The sequence below is a fragment of the Meleagris gallopavo genome, chromosome 22 (genome assembly GCF_000146605.3).
Source record: "Meleagris gallopavo isolate NT-WF06-2002-E0010 breed Aviagen turkey brand Nicholas breeding stock chromosome 22, Turkey_5.1, whole genome shotgun sequence".
Lineage (NCBI taxonomy): Eukaryota > Metazoa > Chordata > Aves > Galliformes > Phasianidae > Meleagris > Meleagris gallopavo.
Genome location: NC_015032.2, coordinates 4,324,884 through 4,344,580, shown reverse-complemented (window position 1 = coordinate 4,344,580; position 19,697 = coordinate 4,324,884). Strand labels below are relative to the sequence as shown.

Below are 19,697 nucleotides of genomic sequence, written 5' to 3'. Positions count from 1 at the left end.
AATATAGAGCAAAAACCAACAACAGCATTTCTGCTCATGTCTTCAACCTTCTGGATGAAAGGGATTTGAAACAAAACATTTCTGTTGACTCTGAAGTTGTGGAGGCGGAACCACCCCGGGAAACCTAGAGATGGACTTTTAAGCAGTAATTCCCAAAAAAGAAGCGTTTGTATTCCTAGCTCTTATGGAAATACTTCTCTCACTTTGTTGAAATTCCAGAAAGTCGTGAGGAAAAAATAAATAAATAAAGAGCAGCCATTTGTTGTGACAACAGAGAAAGTCACATACTCAATATTGCTTGTGCCCCCGGATGCCACCTCGTCGGCTGCCATATGTGAGCCACCCCGCCTTGGCATCAGGTTGGAAGTGTGTGAAAAAAGCCCAGTTAAATGTGGCCAAGTGTGTGAATCTGCTTTTGGAAGACACGCCAGCCGCCATTAACAGAATTAACAAAATCCCTCACTGCCAGGAGCTCCCACGCACGGCTCCTTGAAGGAAAGGGGTTTCATTTCCACACCAGTAGAGTTTAAAGACTCAAGAAACACTTTTGTTGTTGTGCAGAAGGTCTACATTTGTGATTTGAATCATTCCCCAAATGCACAGGTATACACTCAGACTGCTGGCAATAAAAGGCACTTTCTTTCAATGCTCTTCAAAGGGCACAAAACCCAGGAGAAAAATCTTCCAAGACTGATAAATGCACTTGCTCATAGACTTGGATACAGGAACTCCATGTAAAAAGCTTCAGGAGACTAATAATGTGGGTGGAAAATTAAGGCACCTCATAAAAGGTTTTTAGTAACAAGGGAACAGATCGCATCAGCTAGGAAAGGTTAACGAAAGCAATTTATAGACACTAATTAGGGCCTCTCTTTAAAGTGCCTTTGCAATGACAAGGTTGGTTTTATTCCAAAAAGGTGGAAAGGAGCTGCCTGGGGAGGGCTGTGCTTCTCGCACCTGGGGCTTGTCACCCTCGGCATTACTGAGCACTGAGGAGATTTAAGGGTCATTATGAAGGGAAACATGGGGGATGTGCCTGCACAAATAAGCCGTGCAATACTTATACCCTCCCAGGGAAAATCTTCTCAATGAGATGAAAGCCAACCTCAGCCTGCCCTGCACAGCTCCAAACTGCAAGCGGTGGGGTGAGGGAGGATCCAGCAAACCACAAACTACAAATGGAAACCACTCTGCTGGACACCAGGACCAACACTGAGCTTTCATTCCTCTTCTAGGGCATCAACCATAGCATCTGCAGGATTAAATTCCTCCAGAAGCAGTGTTTGACATAACTCTCTGCCCTGACAGAGTTCTGCTTGCAGGAGGTGGGAGCTGAAGGACTCTGATGCTGCCAGAGCTGTGCCCATGGGGACAAGGGCCCATGTTGATGGCGGCAGGAGAAACCAGGGCACTTTCAGCACTGCAGGAAGGTGAGGCTGTCCTCTGGGTGCTTTATTTTTCAGACTTTATTTTTCCTGAAAGGAGCACAGTCTGCCCTCAGCTAGGGCAAACCTTCCAGTCTCCGTTGCTGGGGTAGAAGCTCCCCCTGCATACGGGCTGAGTGTGGAAAAGCACTTCCAGGTAGCAAATGCCACACATTCCCCTAGGCAGCCTCTGGGAGCTCCATCTTCCATTTAAAGATCGCCAGTCCCTCTCCTGCTCCCCAGGACCACTCCCGCAGCAGTTCAGTGATGCAGAAAGCCTGACACGACAGCCTGGCAGCAGCCACCAACCACCCTGGGACTAGCCTCCATCCGTCATCTTGCAGACTTCAGAAGCCCTTGCGATTTCTTGGCAATTAGTACAGTGGCTTGCAAAGCTTTATTACATTATAAAGAATTTCTCCTTCCTAACTATTATAACAGAAGCTAAGCACAACACTGCTGCAACACAGCTAGCCTGTGGTCCTTTCCCCTAGGCTAGCTTTGCCCATCCCCACCCATCTCATGTCCCACAGCAGACATAACTGACAGATCCTTCTGGATCTCCCAGTGACCCCCTCACCCATCCAATCCATCTACGTCATCATCCTGCAGACAGATCCCTGTGTGCCTTGGGCTGGGCTTGGGGCTTCAGTGTATTGTCATTTAGAATGGCTACAGAGTGTGATGCTCCTCCAGAGAATGGCCTTCCCAGCTCCTCTGTGGGAGAGCATGGAGTGGGTCCAGAGATCCCTCATTCTTCCCTCAGAGCTGTCTGTAGGTCCTTCAGCTTCAAGCCAAAGGCCCTAGCCGAGGCAGGTAGCAGCCCAGGCCTGATTCTGTCAACAGATCCCAGCAAATTGTTCACAGCAGCTTGTTTGTTAAACCAGGGACTTTTTGACAGATCTGTCACAGGAGATGCTCACAGCTCCTGCCCACACTCCTTGTCAGTGTCACCTCCTTTAGCCCTGTTTCACCACCCTGCTGTTCCAAAATGGGAAGCATGGTGGATTGGTCCTTATCCAAACAGAGCAGAGATGAGGTAGATGACTGTACGCACACAGGAACCCACTGCAATTATGCTGTGGGGCTCCCAGAACCCTGTTCCACACAGACCTGCAGGGCTCCTTCTCCAAGAACTGTCCCACACAATTGTGCTGTATCACACAGTTGGCATAGCCAGGGACTCGGGGCTATTCCAAAGGGCAAGGTTGGGTTTTCTCTTCACAGTCACCACCCCACAGAGCTCAGTCCTCCAGAAGGAGGCCATGTCACAGCACAGCGTGCTTTCCTGAGAGAACCCTAACTGGCTCTTCAGCTCCACTCATCCCAAATTCATTGCACGGTGCCCATGTCACCCGCTTTTCCACCTCTGGAGTGAGAAAGTTGGAAAGTTATAAATAGAGAGAGAATATTAATAAAGGATGGAAATTGCACGCCTGCTCGGAGGTAGCTCAAAGAAATGATGAGTGCTAACGGCACCCCCAGCTCTAAACTTTCTCACACGAGCTTCTCAACTTTTTAAATGATTTATATTTCTCCTCCCCCTGCTCTTCCCACATGGAAACAAAAGATGATTCATATGCTGAAATCATCCCCAGGGACCTCCAGAAGGCCAGGAATTCACTCACTTGGCCTCCAGCATTCAATAAGGAAATACTCCCAGTTTGACACCTAGGTTTGCTGCCATCTCCTCCTTCCCTTTATACCAGTGCCGCAGCACGGAGGGACAGAACCTGCCTGCAGGCTATTTGCAGTTTAATAAACTCGAGCCATCTGAGAAATCCAGCTGGGCAGGGGAATCACCCATGGTTATGGCCTACAGGCACCACCTGGGCCTGCTGAGGGAACGGCCCTCTGTTTCCAAGCAGTGTTGGGATATAAGGGCAAGTGATGGTTTGTGAAAGGCCATCTCAGAAACAGGGACATAACTCTGGGGAGATTCCTCACAAGACAGGTTCTTGCTTTCCTCCCATATACACTTCTTCTTGCAGAAGATGTCAGAATCCAGAGCAACATTCACTGGCAAAGATACAACACAACTGGGTAGGTTCCCAAGGCATCATCCTTTGTCCCTGCAATACCAGTGGATCTAGAAAATCACATCAATTTCACTACCTGGCAGCAATCCCAAAGAGTGCTCCAGGACTTCCCTGAAAAATATTTTTACCTCTCTGTAGAGCATTTGCCCTCAGTTCCCAGTAGGAAGCCCGCTATTTTGATGTGGACTTTGACACACGGTACACAGTGACTTGTTTGGAAACCAGGCAAGGACAGTGCTAATACCCAAGACACAGGGGAAGAGGTGAGGCAGACAAATCTCTCTCTTAAAGGTATCTTTACCAATAGCAAAGCAGGTGGTTGGCCACTGTGTGTAATCAGTGACTCAAGCTCTCCTCCCAGGGAAGATTCCTTGTTAAAATAGTTACTGCATTGGAAGTATTTTGGAAGTTGGAAGTAAAGTTCTCTATTTCATTTATTAAAATCACAGGAGAATTGCAGCGGCCACCGTAGGAACAAAGACCCAATTCTCTCATTTGGGAGAGTAAGAGGCCTCTTTTGCTGTTCCTCCAAACCCAGCAGTAGTGCTGGTGGCATCAGCAGAGCTCAGCTCAGCTGCACCGCTTCCAAACAACTGCCAGAGCCCTGGTTTCCCAAAGCTCACAGGTTTTCCCCCCGTGCACTGCTGAAGCTAATTGGGTTTGGCGTTTAGGCATCTTTTTCTTGCTTTTAAACAAAAGCAAAACAGAAACGGTGCCATTAAACCAATTCCTGAAAAATGTGGAACTTTCTCTTCCACAGGAAGTATTAAGCAAAGAAATGATTTTCATTATGTTAAATAGGGAAAAAAATCTATACACTCATGTAGCTCTCAATCAATCCCCCAAGCAGGGAATCTGAAAAGATTTACACTGACATGTAAATCCCCATGACAGACTTCTGAAAAGCCTCTAAAATAGACACATCCAGAAGGCAAAGAAGCGTTTCTCACTTTCTGTAAAAGAAAAGCGTGAAAAGGAAAGAGATGAAAGCCGCCTTCCTTTTCCCAGATCTCGGTCATAACTCCTGCCCCATCCTGTCACTTTGCACCCACTCCTGGTGTCACTCTAGGTAATGCTGGCGTCTCACATTGCTTTGAATGCCCCGACCCATAGCTATGCCAGAGATAGCAACACTCTAGAGACCAACACCATGCCAAGGGCAGTCCATGGATGTCAACACATTCACATTGAGGAGCTACATGGACGTCACAGGTAGTCAAACAAATGAACTGACAGATGTAAGCTCCCTACCTTCCTCCAAGTCATTCCTCAGAGAAGCCTCCAGCAGGGCAACACTGGCTTCAAAAGACACTTTCTTCCGGTTAACAGCATTTCTCTTCTTTTCATGCTTCCGCTTCTTGTGCTGCATCTCCTTCTCGTACTGTGCCCATTTTTTCAGCTGCTGAGCCCTCCGCTTCTGGGCCGCCCGCAGCCTCTCCAGCGTGGGCACCTTGTCCAGCAGCTGCAGTTCTGTCAGGAGGTCCACGTGGGCATCCATCGCTTCTGCTGGGAAAGAGGGGCCAGAGGACGTCCCAGCTGGAAATGGTGTCCTACCACAGGTCCTCGGGATCGTGGCTGCCTGGTGCTATACCAGCATCCTGGGGCCAATCTGGGAAGGGCCCATCGCAGTCTGATGAGAAGTTGGTGGAAGCCTGAAATGAGAGGTAAGTATGAGGGATCAACTCTCACTGCCCCACGCAGACAAATGATTAAAATCAGCCCACTGGAAAACTCAACAGGCAACACCTACCATCTCAAAAGAAGGTTCATTTAATTGCATTTTCATCACTTGTTTCTTCTCACCGGCCTTTGTGATTCCACCTCTCACCCACTTCAAATACCCAAGCAAAACCCTCTTGACTAAGTAGCAGTTCTAACATACAGTACATTCACGACTGAAGTTCAGGGTAGCCCTCCTTCATGAGCAGAACAAAGCTTAAGTGAACTAACAAGAAGTTCTTCCATAGCATTTCACAGACATCATTCCCTAGACAACTCTGGAGAGACACATCCCCAGGCAGGTTTCTATCTGCCACAAGCATAGCTTGTACCCCATTGGCCCCTTCTTACTCCAGTCTTAACCAAGGGCAGACAGATAGGATGTGGCTCCCGGGGAGGTATTACCTACACTTTAACTACCTCAGCTACTTAAAAACACGGGGTTTGGTGTTCATCGTTTTTCCCAGACATTTTCTCCACGACACCGTAGCCCATTCTAGTTCTGCTGTACAGCCTCCATGCTCACAGCAATGAGCACAGTTATAGTGCAGACCTGGACTCATGGTGCAACCACAACACCAGAGATCACTTAGCAGCAGCACCACAGAGCAGTGAGCTAGGAGGCCCACGGGCAGCCACCATCATCTGCTCCACAGCAGAAAGAAGCATGCCCCAGATTTATGGGTCAGCCCCACAGGGAAAGATGCACAAGAAATAAAGTCAGTGCCACAAGTGAACTGAACAAATCCATTCCAAGTAGACCCACTGAACGCGTACCACACCAAATCGAAGCAAGCTACAAATAACCACATACAATATCAGAGCTCCGAGGAGCTGCTGGGAGATGTCCAAACCATGCAGTACATCCACTGCATCTCAGTAAATGGCACAAGGCAGAGACATCCAGTCCTTTCAAATATTGCCACAGACTTTCCACCGGGGTCTGACCTCACCTATAAATACCTCGTTTCTGACAGCGAGGCATACCACTTCCTCTATGAGATAATTGGTTTGAAAACTGAAAACAAACAAACTCAGCCAGAGCACACAGGCAGGTCACTTCATCCAGCAAAGGGCCAAGAGAAGGCCAAGGGCAGCTTCACTAGTCCCCACAAACCTTATTTTGACAGTTTTGGAATAGACGTGAACAAAAATAAAACTGTTTATGTCCCATGAGAACTCAAGATTGCAAAAGTAAATTAACAATAATAATAGCTATAATAATGTTTCAGTTCCATGCAGGTACAAACCCAAAACCTTGTGAAGTTTATCATAAGAGAGATCCCACCAAGCAATCCAACGACTTGCCCCAAATGCCCTCCAGCAGCAGCACCACATAGTGGGCATCAACAGCCCTCTTCCCAAAACCCCTTTATTTGGAGACCGACACCCATCCCAAGCACAGCATTTTGCTGGGAAGCTCTTCCCACTTCCAATGAACCCAGCTCTGGCCCACGTGGGCGTTCCTGCAGGTATCTTTTCTGGCGATCTCCACTGCAGTAACACGGGCTGCAGATCTGAAGCGCGCTGACAATACCTCGAGTGGCAGAGATAAGGGCAGGAAATGCCTCTCAGCGTAGCGCATCGGCACTCCCACTCAGCGCCTTTCCCAGCCCACTTCCACCATTGTTTGCTGAAAGATGAATAAATACATCTCAAGAGATGTGAAGTAGAAATGATGGCCTAGTTCTGTAGGTTTTTGGAAGCATGTAAACTATGCCTGTGTTTCTCTGACTACCTAAGACAAGTTGGAAGCTTTCCTTGTGGACCGAATTTGAGAGGTGCAGCAAGACACCAAGTTACAAAGCAAGGAGAAGCATACCTTGCTTTGCTTACCCACATTTCAGCTTTCCTGCTTTCACAACAGCAAAAACAGGGAGAGATGAGCTGCCCACAGAGGGGAATGAACAAAATGGCAAAAGGGGGATGAACACCAGGAGGTACCTGCTGCTCCCATCAAGGCCACTTCAACACCAAGAACCAGCCGGTCCTCCAACCACCCAGCCAACCTCTAGAGGAGCACAGAGGTTCCCAGGGAGGGATACACAGCTTGGCTCCCAGATTTTGGCACAGGGCATCAAGCATCCTCCACAGACAGAATCATAGAATCCTTAGAGTTGGAAGGGAATTTTAAAGCTCATTTGGTCCAACTTCCCTGCAATGAACAGGGACACCGCAGCCAGAAAGGTTGCTCAGAGCCTGGTCCATCCTGGTCTTGGGTGTCTCCAGGGATGGGGTATCCACCTTCTGCTGGGCAACCTGTGCCAGTGCCTCACCACCTTCACCATAGAAGACATTTTCCTTATATCCAACCTAAATCTCCCCTCTTTAAGTCTGAAAAATCCAAAAAGCCTCACAAACACCTCAGCTCCATCACTGGTTTCCAGTGACCTGGTTTCCTTGCTGTGCCAAAAAAGTGGTATGCTGACATCTCATCACACACGCAGCACAGTCTAATTACAGCAAAGTTACAGGCCCAACCATTTGTTTACCTGCAAAGCGACACAGAAGCTGGCTGTGTGGGTGGCTGCGGTTTTCGAGGCAGTGCATTTTGGTTTCTGTTTTATTTAAAGAAAGGGGGGAAAAAAGAAAAAGAAAAAAAAGAGAGCACTTTGTTGCACGCTGTTTCCATGAGCTCAGCAGCTCGGAGCCGAGCACATCCTGCGAGACGTGGGGCATCAAGGGGAGCCGTGCCAGGAGCAGCGTGAGACACACACTGTTAGACTGCAGCCACAGGAAGGACCTGCTCCAGCAGTGTCAGAAAGTGGTGCCTGCAATGGCATGCAAACACAGGCAAACCCAACCTACCAAAAAAAAAAAAAAAAGTTTGTGCTTCCTGTACAGTGAGGCTCACTTGCATACAAGATGCATCTCACTAAGTTCAAGAGGACTATTTTAGGCATTGGTTTCATTCGCATTACAAAAGACACTGATATTCCCTTGAAGAGAGCTTGTAAGGAAGAAGGGGACTGGTGTTTTACATGGACAGACTGTGAAAGAACAGGGGGAATGGCTTTAAACCAGAAGTGGGGAGATTTAAGTTAGATGTTAGGAAGAAATTCTTCACTCAGAGGCCTCAGCCCTGCTGCCCAGAACTGTGGGTGCCCCATCCCTGGAGGTGCCCGAGGCCATGGCTGGGCCCTGGGCAGCCTGGGGGGCAAACCAGTAACTGTAGGGAGTGGTACTGGATGATTTAAGGTCCCTTTTAGCCCAACCATTCTATGATTCTGTCACTCTGATTTCAGCTGCCAACTCTGTGCACTGCACCCTCAACTTGCCTTCACCTCCTGTATACAAACATTTTCCCACATCAGATACAGTGGCTGCTATTTACACCCTGGAAAGAGATAAACAGAGCACACTTGTTTTCCTGTTCCAGGGCTGCCCCCCAGTCCATCCTACCAAGCATTCAATGTGCAGACATGTGGCTGCAGCGCTGCTGAGGATGAGGCTGGGTCCATGAAAGCAGTCTGTCACCAGCAGTGGGGCAAGGCAGAGCTAAGACCTGCAAATCCCCTGCCACATCTCCTCAAGGAGCTGCTTAAAGCACAGCATGACGCTAGCAGAGTGTACACTCTTGCAAGAGCCCTTCATGTAAGTGTCATCAAGCGACTTAATTTTCATTCCACTTTATTTATTTATTTATTTAAAGAAAAAAATAAATATAAACACACAAACTCTGGCAGAGCAAACAGACACGAGGCAGTAGTTTGACAGCCAAAGAATTCCTTAAAGGTGAGCACCTTCCAAGCAAAGGCAAAATGTACAAGAGCAGCCTCTGCTGATGTGGAAGTGATCATTCTTTTTCACTGGACTATTTGAGGGAAGACACCTGCAGGAGTGGGCCCAGAACTGGATGAAACATCTGCATTCACAGCATAAAGACAAGTCAGAGGCGTGAAAAGCGACAGAAATAGCTCTCTCCTCCCCACCTCAAGTTAATCTTCTCTCAACTGGAATTGGAAACCAAGCACAAAAGCCTATAGCAGGGACCTGAGCACATAAGCAGCCTGCAGCAGAGGCAGCTGCCCAATTATTTACTTTGTGTGCATCAACTCCTGCAAGGAGCGGAATTTCCCCTTCACCTTCCCAACAGGACTTAGGCTCAGCTGTGCTGTTATAGTGACCAGCCCATCACAACCTCCAGCATCCAGCTATGAGCACCAGTGAAGAACTCACAGGCTCCTTTTCCATGCATCACCCCCAGCACTGTCTCTGCTCATCAATACAAGGTGTATTCTGCATCACGGCTTAGGTGACCGGTAAGGTTGTCTACATGAGCTGGAGAAAGCAGAGCTGTTCTTCATCATTTGCAAACAGCACGCAGAGACAACCAGAGAGATGCCAGAAAGCCACTAAGAGCGCAGGGTGATGGACTGAAGGACCAATGATCAGAAGTTTTTGTTTGTTGTTTCTTTTTTAAATAAGCATAGGATACATCAAAACAAGAGAGTCTCGTTAGGTTGACCAGAGCCCAGAACTGAGGGTTTCTCACTTTATTAGAGCACTGCATGTCTCACCACTCACGTTTTGGGCAAATGGTTCATCAGAGCATCGCCGATAAGGATACCGTGCCAAGAAATACTGCCCAAACCACTGCAATCTCACATACCTGTAGCAGGGAACTCAGCTGCTGGGTCTGCCCAATGACAGAGGACAGAAGTCCTGACATCAGAGGCCAGGCACTGGGAGTTCAAATCGCCTACAGCTAGCACAGAGATGCAAGGCACCTCCAAGGAATCCCGGCCCCAAATGCTTGCTTCCCCCTGCAATGCCACAAGAAAGTCATATTTCCTACAAACCACAGGGGAGAAGGATGCCGGAAAGCCTGTGGTGAAAGGCTGCAATGCAGCTTCCCAGCCTCACACGGGTTTGCTATTTGCAACTGAAATGTGCAATTCTCCAATATCACACCTCACCAGGCAGCCTGCACCCTCACCCTGGCTGGATCTCCACGCAGCGACGTTTTGGATGCCCCATCCCTGGAGGTGCTCAAGGCCAGGCAGGAATGGGGCTTTGATTAACTCAATCTGATTATGGCTTCTGATAGCTAGTTCTTCTCACAGGCATCAGACAACTCCTCTCGCACCCTGCTGCGAGCCCCACAGCACCTGCAGGGTAACCACACAGAGCACTGAGAATTGTGAAAATCACTGCTACATGACTTCATTTCACTGCTATCTCAGAAGCAAACTGCTCCCTTCCTCACTCAGCATCTACAGCGTTTTAAGCAGCGCACATCTAGTGTGAGCAAATGAAAGGAAAATCAAAGCAGTGAGAAATGCTATTTGAAAGACATAAAAAGATTTCAGCCAAGAGCCCTCAGGGGACACAGCTCCTCCAGGCTGCTCCAAAGCCCCAGTGAGGAAGAGAGGGAATCTCTCTGGGTGAGAGATCTGATGAGAAATGGGGAGTTTCAGGAGAGATTCCGGGCTTTCCCACAGGTTCCTTGTATGCAAAGTGAGTAACTTAATCTGTGCCCCAATTACCTCCTTGAAGCTCAGATACTATTCTACCTGTTTGCAACAAGGGAAGTTCCACTGCTGCTCAATGCAGAGGTGAATTTGGCAGTGAAGGTGAATCAACGTAAGCTATAATTCCTCACTGAACAGGAAGCTCGAAGCATAAAACTCAATTCTTCCTTGGAGCATTAAAAATGTTTGCCTCAGGAGGCTTTATCGCTGGTTCCAGATAATCTCCCCCTCCTCAGCACGTTCCTTCCGAGCAGTGGGAATGAAATCCGAGTAAGGAGGAAAAGAGAGAAACAGCAAGTCCAAAGATCTCCTTTGGAGCTGATGCTGGTAACAGAAAAGTGTAAGCTCCTCACTTCTTCTCCTCCCAACTGTTCCACCCCTAATAACGCTGGCACTTGTTTGAGGAAAGTCCCCTCAATATTTTCACCACATTATTCCTGCGAGTACCCAACCCAGCATAATATACATTCTTTTTTCCCAGCAGCGTTTCAATGCGGGCTTATTTTCTGTGCTTCCTTCAGAAAGGCCCTCTGTGCCAAGCAGCCCTCCCCTGCCCGAGGCTGCATGGGGACACGCTGCTCCTCAGCAGCAAGTGAAACAAGCCTCCCCGGTCCCCAGATGTACACGTGGTGGCCACTAAGCTCCTATAGGAAGCCAGAGCTGCTCTGCAGAGCTTCTCCGTCTGGTCCATGCAGTGCTCCCAAGGCTGCAGCTGGAGCAGCTCCCACCGGCCCTGCAGTACGAAATCCCAGTTGTGCCTTTTGCTCTCAGGTCACTCCAGGCTCCAGCCACCAGCTTGGAGCAGGGACAGGGACACGTCAACCAGCTGGAACACGAAGAACTGAGCCAGGAGTTGGAAACCAGTTCAAATGAGAACTAAGTCCAAGGGCTTGGTTTCAAAGCACACACTGAACAAGCCTTGTGTAATAGAGAAAACTGTTCAATAGCCTGCAAATCTTCAGGGACCACGCACTAATTGCATCAATTTGTCTTCTCCTCGATTAGGGCTGTGTGCTTTGAGCCACGAGCAAAGCCCCTCTGCCCGCAGCCGGGCCAGGGCAGCACGTCACAGCCCCAGAGGACACGATGCTCAGAGACAACGAAATTGTATTCCTTCGGGAATTCATTACACACACCGCTCCCCTTTGCTCTCCCAAAGAAGAGTATCTGCTAACAAAATTTATCTCCAGCATCAGAGGAGCAGCGGGATCCCTGCCCCCAGGCAGAGAAAAGATCAGAGCGGGACTTCTGTGTGCAAACACAAACCCAATCCCAGCTGCCCTCGCATGAGGCAGACCCAGCCCTGAGCCAGGCAGCTGGCAGGGAAGGAAAAGCACGCAGCAGGGCTGATTACACAGAACAGAAATTAACTGGGGGCATAAGTCTCCCATTCGGCTCTCCATTTATTTTTCCACAGCTCATGATATGCGTGCGGGTCGAAACGTGGGGAGCAGCCCAGCCCATCTGTGGCAGCGGTATCACCGCCTCCCATTTGTTTTCCTGGAAAAGCTTCCGCTTCGTACCAGCCCTGCAACTGGAGGATGCACGCAGATCTGCACATCCAGATCCTCCTCGCCGACATCACATGCTACAAACTTGGATTATTTCGAGCCTGAAAACAGCAAGTGCCCACAAATCAGGCTTCAGAGTAAGATGTGGAATTAAAAAAAAAATAAGGCTAATTTCCATCAGGACCTCAAAAGCGCCACTGCAGAAGCCCACACCCTTCCTGTAAGATACGGAGTGTTGTTTGCCTGCATGCTGCACTTTTTGACCAAAGTCCTTTTATTGTTTAAAGCCACTCGCACACATTTTGGCACATGGAAAAAAAAAACAAAAAAAAACAGAGGGAACTGCCCTTCTGGGGCACAGCACCGGGTCAGATAAGGGAATGGATTTTCCATTTGCGGCTCCTCTCTGCCCACAGCCACACGGCCCTGGGAGTTTTCAGAAAGAGGCAAGTGCTCTCTGCACATCAGCATGCCCAGCTGCAGGATGGATGGCACAGACAATGACAGCAGCACACCATGGGAACAAAGCAGTGCTGGGGTGATGCAGTGCTTCCAGCTGCTCTGTGATTGGCATGGATGTGACTGATGGGAGCTGAAGGTGCCTGTTACAGATCTACCAGGAGGACTATTGATTCTGTGGGAGACACAGGAGAAGATGCTCTTCCCCACAATCTGATTCATTCCTTTTAAAGAGCACTAGCATTTAATTACTGTTAACCAAATGCCTTCAGCTCTAATGCTGACTGACATTATTGAGCTCATCTATAACCATTATGATGACCCTCGAGGTCTCAACCACACAACACAGAGGAGCCCATACATCTCTTGTTTGTTGGGGCAGGGCTGTTCTCCATCCACCTGGAGCCTGCAGGTTCTGCCAGAAAAGAGATTTGGGGAAAAAAAATCTATTCACACTACAGTGCACAAAATGTTGTTCCATACAGTTCATGCATCTGAGTTGGTGGCCTACGGCACTGCCCTTATGCCCTAGTGAACTCCACGATGACCTATTTGTTCCATTACTAAGCCACGTGTCCACTGTTCCTCCATGCCAAAAATTTCAGGCCCTTGTCCACCTCTACAACCCAATACCCATGGCACAGTCAGGTTTCACTGCAGTAATGTACAGCAGCTATAGGTATCAGCCCATGCACAACAATGGCAGTGAGGATCAGTACCAGGTGATACTGTCACCACTGGGCAACTGTCCCTTTGAAGCTCATGGGAGTATTTCAGTGCATCTTTCAGAAAGCTGCCCCAAAACACTTCCAGGGGATGAGGGCTCCTTGGCATGCAGACCAGCATCAGCACTGCACGAGAAGCAGGACGCTGCTGGTCTCGGCCAAGGGAAAACATCTCCACTAACAGCCCCACCACTGCCTCCCACCTCGGCTCAGGCCCAGCTCGTTTTGTCTCATCTCAGATGCAAACCATCAGATTTAAACAACATACAGCCTTCTGCAGCGCCAGCATCACCAGCTTCAGTCTTCAATCAAACACCCGCCTTGCTTGCTGCTGCCTTGCTTGCAAGGCAGATTTTATGTTTCTAAAGTACCTTATTTTTAGGCGCAGTTATCAAGCCGTACGTCACCATACATGCCCTACTTTTCATGTTTTCTGCATCTACTCATAGCCACAGTCAGAGATGGCACGTTGGCTTGACCTGTTGCGCTGACAATATGGTTGTTCTTACACAAAGTTTCATCAAATGTTTATCATTTATTACTCTGCAAACATGACTTGGGACACTTTTGATACACTGAGTTGACTGCCATCACTGTACCAAAAATGCCTCATCCTCAGTGGTGTTGCTGTTACTTGGCTTCTGCCACTTCTGTATTTACAAATATTAGGGCTCCCTGCTCACGGGTCCCTCTCCTCATCCATCCATGAGCAGAAGGCTCAATCACAGAATATTCCAAGTTGGAAGGGACCCAGACGGATCATTGAGTCCAACTGCTGGCTCCACAGAGGGCCACCCAAAACCTCAGACTGCATGTCTAAGAGCGTTGTCCAGATGCTTCCTGAACTCCAGCAAGCTCAGTGCCATGACTGTGTTCCTGGAGAGTCTTCTCACATGCTCAATGCATGGCTACGCCCTTATGTCAAACAGACTTCCTAAGGGGAGAAAGACTTTCCCAAAATATTGAGATGGAAGGCCCAGACCTCTGCTGGGAAGAACTGCTGCTCAAGGGAGATTTTCTTCAGTTTCCCAGACACCCACTCTGCCATTTCATCCCTACCTCAATTGAACGCTCTGCTCTTTCAAGCTGTTTTATTTGGATGGCAGAAAAAATCCATCTTCCAATAGGGAAAGTCAAATTCAGGCACAGGATTGTCCTAAAGACTGCAATCTGATCCTGCAGATGGTGGAGATGGTCCTTCTGTATCCCACAGACATCTACAGCATGGCTCCCACCAGCAGCCTCAGTGAATTGAAAAAGTCAACAAGCAAAGCCCATAGTGTACAAAGCCCTTCTTATTTCCACGTACCAGAAGAACATTTACTCAAGACCTCAGTAACAAAAAGCCAAGCCCAGTACAAATCTCAGCTTAGTACTAGATAGAGAAAACGATGGTGGCTTCTCAGGCAATATGGGGCACAAATCATCCTTTGTGCTTCTCCTCTGACAGCTATTTGACCTCTGAACTACTCAGCCAGGAGGTCCACACAGTTCACACCTGTGTGATGCTGCCAGCATCCCCTATTGCTATGTGGAACTGCTTGGGGTTTCCCCATACAGACCATTAGAGGTGCCATCACTACACCACAGTATCACACGTGCCATCTGCAACAAAGGGAAGGCAACTAGCATGGATGAGCAGAGCTGTGCACCTCCAGCCTCCCCCCCGGCTGACCTCTCTCTCCTCTTCAGAAATGATGGACTTTCCAGCTCAAGGGCAAAGTGCTGTGATGCAGGGTGCTGAACAGCCCCTCACCTGCAGCACAGCGCTAAGAGCTAACGAGCAAACTCTCAAGGGAGATCTCTTGGCAACACAGGGTGAGAGAAAAGGAGGGGAAAATTGCTGCCAGCTTGTTTGTGTGCACTTAGGGTGGCATTTCCAACCCTATAATTGTTGCATAATGAATTTAGCAATGGAGTTCAAGAGCTATGATTCATCCAGGCCAAAAAAACATGAGTCAGCCCCCAAAGAATCATGAGATGTTAAAATTATATACATTTAACTTGAGCTTGACAAATCCAAAAGAGCAGCGTAACAGCAGAGCGTCTCAGCACAACTCAAAACACCATGCAAAGATCCCCACTCCTCCCAGCCAACACGAGCTGAGCACAGCAAGCAGGTCTGGCATTGCTAATAATTTACACCCAGCCCCAGCGTGCAGCTCAGGTTATCGGCTGGATATGGGCACCTGACACTGTGTGAGCTGTGCTGCACAGAGGGAGCGCAGATCTCTGCAGGGGGCAGCAAGAAAGAGGGCAGATTTATTAGGGAAAAGGATGCCTATGTTAGAGAGGCAATGAAGGGAACACCTCAAGAACAATAAGGTATTTTCCATTGATTGCTTAAAGCATGTCCTCTATTATGTGCTTACAAAACTTTCATATATATGGAAAGAAAAGTCCTTCTGAAATGAGATAGGGTGCAAAGTCAAAGCAGAACAACTATTCTGGGTTACCTCCCCAGGTGGCTCCTTACTCTAGAGTGACACTGCCTTTTTCTAGTTTAATTCACTTTAAAAATAGATTAGGCCAATGGTTCCGATCTGCAAAGCCATGGTAGCCAGCCCACCACTTTTAGAGCATCCTTAATTAGAGCCTGGATACGGGGACATGGGGGGCTCCAGGATGCAGATCTGATGACCCAAATTTGGGAACATTAACTTAGAGCAGAAAAGAAAGCAGGAGGGTCTGCACAGAGACAGGAGCTGCTGTACCATGGCCGCCCCTATAAGGGACATCCTTCAGCTTCTCCTCCCGCTGTACAACAGAACAGCCCATGCTACACGCTGCCAGCTCCAAACCAAACAGCGCTGTAAGAAACCCACAATCCGTGCTTTGCATGGAAGCAAAACCACCTTATAAAGCCATTTCTGTTTCAGGTTCATTGGAGTTTACCACTTATCAAAGTTCTGTTTAGCCTCATTAATCACAGCCTATCAAGCTCTTTCAAATGCAAACAGAAAAGAGTACCCAACAAGCACACTTCGTGTTTCAGCCCTCTTCCACTGAATTACAGAAAGACATGGAGCTGGAATGCCCACCCGCTTGCCTCCTGCTTTGCAACCCCTTCCCATGGGATTCCATCAGCTGACTATTCTGGAAAAAAAACACATTATCTCTTCCTCTCCAGCTAGCAGTATTCCATGGCAGCACCAGCATGCTGTGTGGGAGGAAAGGCAAGGAAAGGCTGGGGCACCACTCCTGGCTGCAGGATTCAGGGCAGTCTCTGTGAGCAGGGGTGGCCACAGAATCTTTGTCAGAGGCCGTGAACTTGTTAGCCAGGCCTCTAGAGCAAGCAACCCTGCAGCTCACCTAATCACATCAACTGATATACGTGTTTGCTTTGTATGGGTATCGAGGCTCAGCGTTCCTGGAGCTATTCGTTCTTCTAGGCGTCTACGTGGCTCTGCTAGCCACTGTATTTACACATTGCTGTGAAATTTGCAAGAAGGTCCAGCAGGAAGAAATGCATCACCCCAAGAAGCAGGACGTGCCCCAGCAAGGAGGACTACCAAGGGCTCCCAATGAGCTCAGGCTGACACTATGCCTGACACTGAGCAGCCAAGCAAGACCCAACACAGGAGCAGATATCAGGCTGCTCACCTTCACCCCAGCCATAAAAGCCCCAGCATCACCTTAAAAATAATACAAAATTATATCTACAATTATTTGCATATATTTATTATCAGGCTTCATATTTATTTTTATATATGCTATACTAGTTATATGTTTGCATAGATACATAGATTATATCCACATAGATAGCTATAGAGATAGATATCCAAGTAGATACAGATCTCCCTCTCTATACACACGCATACATATATACACACACATATATACACACATAAAGCAAACACTACGTTGGAGAGCAAGCAGCAGCAGCGTGCAAAGCAGCAAACCCCAAGCAGGGCAGTGAACCAGCATGGATGCGCAGCAGCCGGCAGAAGGGCGCTGTCGAGATGAATGAGATAGGAGCACGTGGAGAGGAGATGAGGAGACTATAGATTAACAGAAGAAGACAGATTTCTAGTAAGATTGCGATAAGCCTCTTTAAACATCCCTGAAGGAAGAGCCAGCTGGCAGGGCTGCCCACAGAGGTGCTGTAACTCAAGCAGCAGCGCACAGCGAGCGGCTGACCCCGCTCACACGTCCCTGCTCACACCTGCAGCTCTTGGGGCAACGCAGTGCTCCTGAACCCTGCCATGCTCAGCACAGGGTCACATCCTCCCACTGCACAACATCACCTGGAGGAGGAGGAGAGGCAGAGGAAGGCACTGGGATTGTAGCACTTCCAGCTCATACCCTCATCTACAGCTCACCAAAAGAGTTGCCAGCGCTCCATTTTCAGTGCCATAACAAAAATCAGGGGAATTGAAAGCAGCAAGAGCAGCTGGGGCAGGAGAAGGCTTCTACATGAAGAACGCAGGGAACTGGTTTGATAGCAGGCAAGATCTGCTCCTTAGGGCAATGAGCCAGGATATGATTGCCCACTGCATCGCCTCTGAGCGGTTTCAAAGGACACAGCCAGCCTTCCCCTCCTGCAATGGGCCACCCCAAGCACAGCACTGACAGCACAGGATCTGCCACAGGGAGAGGGCAATTCACTGCCCACAGAAAGGCTGACCTCTCTCCAGCCAAGGAAACGAACCTTGTGCAGATGTAGACCCTCCATCTCCTACCTTCATTTATAACCACTGAACACATGACGGCTTCCAAACTTGAGCCACATGCAGATAGAAGCAAAGGAGACTCACACCCAGTATCAGGTTAAGGAAGGTCACAGCTAAACTCCCCTTCGCCTCAAGAGGAGAGGAGACATTTTTAAAGATGGAGATAAGAAGGGAAGGACATCTCAGAGACCTTTCAGACAAATTCTGCTCTTTCACTCATTTACATAAGATAAAAACGTGACATCCCTCCATCCACAAAGGCTCCATTATTTGTCAGCCTCAGACTCTGCAACCAGTATTCCAGTAAACACCGGTTGATGTTTTTCTTCTTACTGGATGAAATGTGCCTGGAGGCAACAGGCATTTATAAATTATTAAACCCAGGGAAAATGAGGTCCCAACAAAGTAGCTGCAGAAGCAATGCGGGGGCACAGGGAGCCGGTACCATTGGTACCAGCACACTCACACAGGGCTGCTTTCCAGCTCAGAGGACCCAACAAGACGACATTGTTAGCAGTGGGCAGGCCGGGCACATGCCCCTGATGTCAGAAAGCAGCAGCAGTATCTCAGGGTTTCATCGCATCCAGCACAGATATCTAAAGTTCAACATTTCAAACCTCGGTTCGGTTATGAAATAATCATATGCGTCTTCCAGGCAGAAGGAATATACGCTTTTCAACCCCACCAGAGATCTCAGAACACAAAGCAAAACCCATCAAAATAACTGAGGAAAAGGATTTACAGCCTCACACACAGTTTTGGTTCCAACTCTTAGCACAGAGATTAAGCAAGGGCAGCACAAATGCAAAGAAGCTCTTCACATTCAGGTTCAGCACAATGAACATAGCATCAGCCCCTCCAGACAGCTTAGTTCGGAGCGAGGGCCTCGTTCTGCTCTGCCTGCAAGGAGCACCAGGGCAACGCAGGTCAAGGTGAGCACGAGGGCAGCCCACCGAGCTGCTGCTCACCGCGCTGCTCTCAGGGTGTTTCTCAGGGAGCACAGGAGGCCCCAATGCAGACTGCTGTTCCCCAGCTTTGTGCTCCCCTCAGCAACGCCGTACCTAGAAACATCTTCGTCCTCAAGCAGAATCACCCTGGTGCAAAAGAGATTTTTCCACAATCATTAAGCAGAGAGCTGAGCGAGAACTGGTTCTCTTGTCAGAGTCACCCCAAGCACATCACACCCGGATGCGGGTGCGGAGGGGCCGATGCTCACAGCTGCCGGAGCCCCGCAGGACTCACACCGACAGCCACAGCCAGCACCCCGGTGCCGTTCCAGCAATTACGGCTGTTTATATTTACACTGCCTCAAGAACATCGCATCCACACCTGAATTATGCCAAAGGGGAGAGAATTTCCAAAGCAACGAGCAAAACCCAATAGCAAACCAAAGCAAGGCGTACCTCCTCAGCCCCTCGGGTTCCGCACGACGACCCCCGGTACGAAGGCACGCTAGACAGCGAAGCAGGTCCCCCTTGGGAGCAAACTGCCTTAAAGAGGTAATTACGCCTTCACCATCAGCCGCGTCCAAGATAAGGTCGGACAAATTCACCGAGGAATTACCGGAGCTCCCGAGGCGAGCGGCACGGCGCCGCTCCAGCGCCCGCTCGGCCAGCCGACTTCCCCCAACTCCGCGCCGTGATTGCGGCCACCGCTCCCGGAGCCCCGGAGCC

At 49.0% G+C, this 19,697-nt stretch overlaps 1 protein-coding gene across 2 annotated transcripts in view; it reads right to left on the bottom strand.

Moving 5' to 3' along the window:
* The window catches only part of PPP1R16B (protein phosphatase 1 regulatory subunit 16B), a 48,963-nt gene extending 29,298 nt beyond the window's left edge, over positions 1-19,665 (bottom strand). Inside the window, exons 1-2 of one of the 2 annotated variants that reach the window (XM_010722325.3) lie at positions 19,428-19,665; positions 4,715-5,115 (exon numbers count right to left, since the gene is read on the bottom strand). In XM_010722325.3, the coding sequence (XP_010720627.1) occupies positions 4,715-4,961 (247 nt within the window). In that variant the 5' untranslated portion in view covers positions 4,962-5,115; positions 19,428-19,665. Of the gene's footprint in view, positions 1-4,714; positions 5,116-5,213; positions 6,757-19,427 lie in introns of those variants that run through there. The other variant, XM_010722326.3, reaches the window with a different exon arrangement.
* Positions 19,666-19,697: the final 32 nt, after the last annotated feature.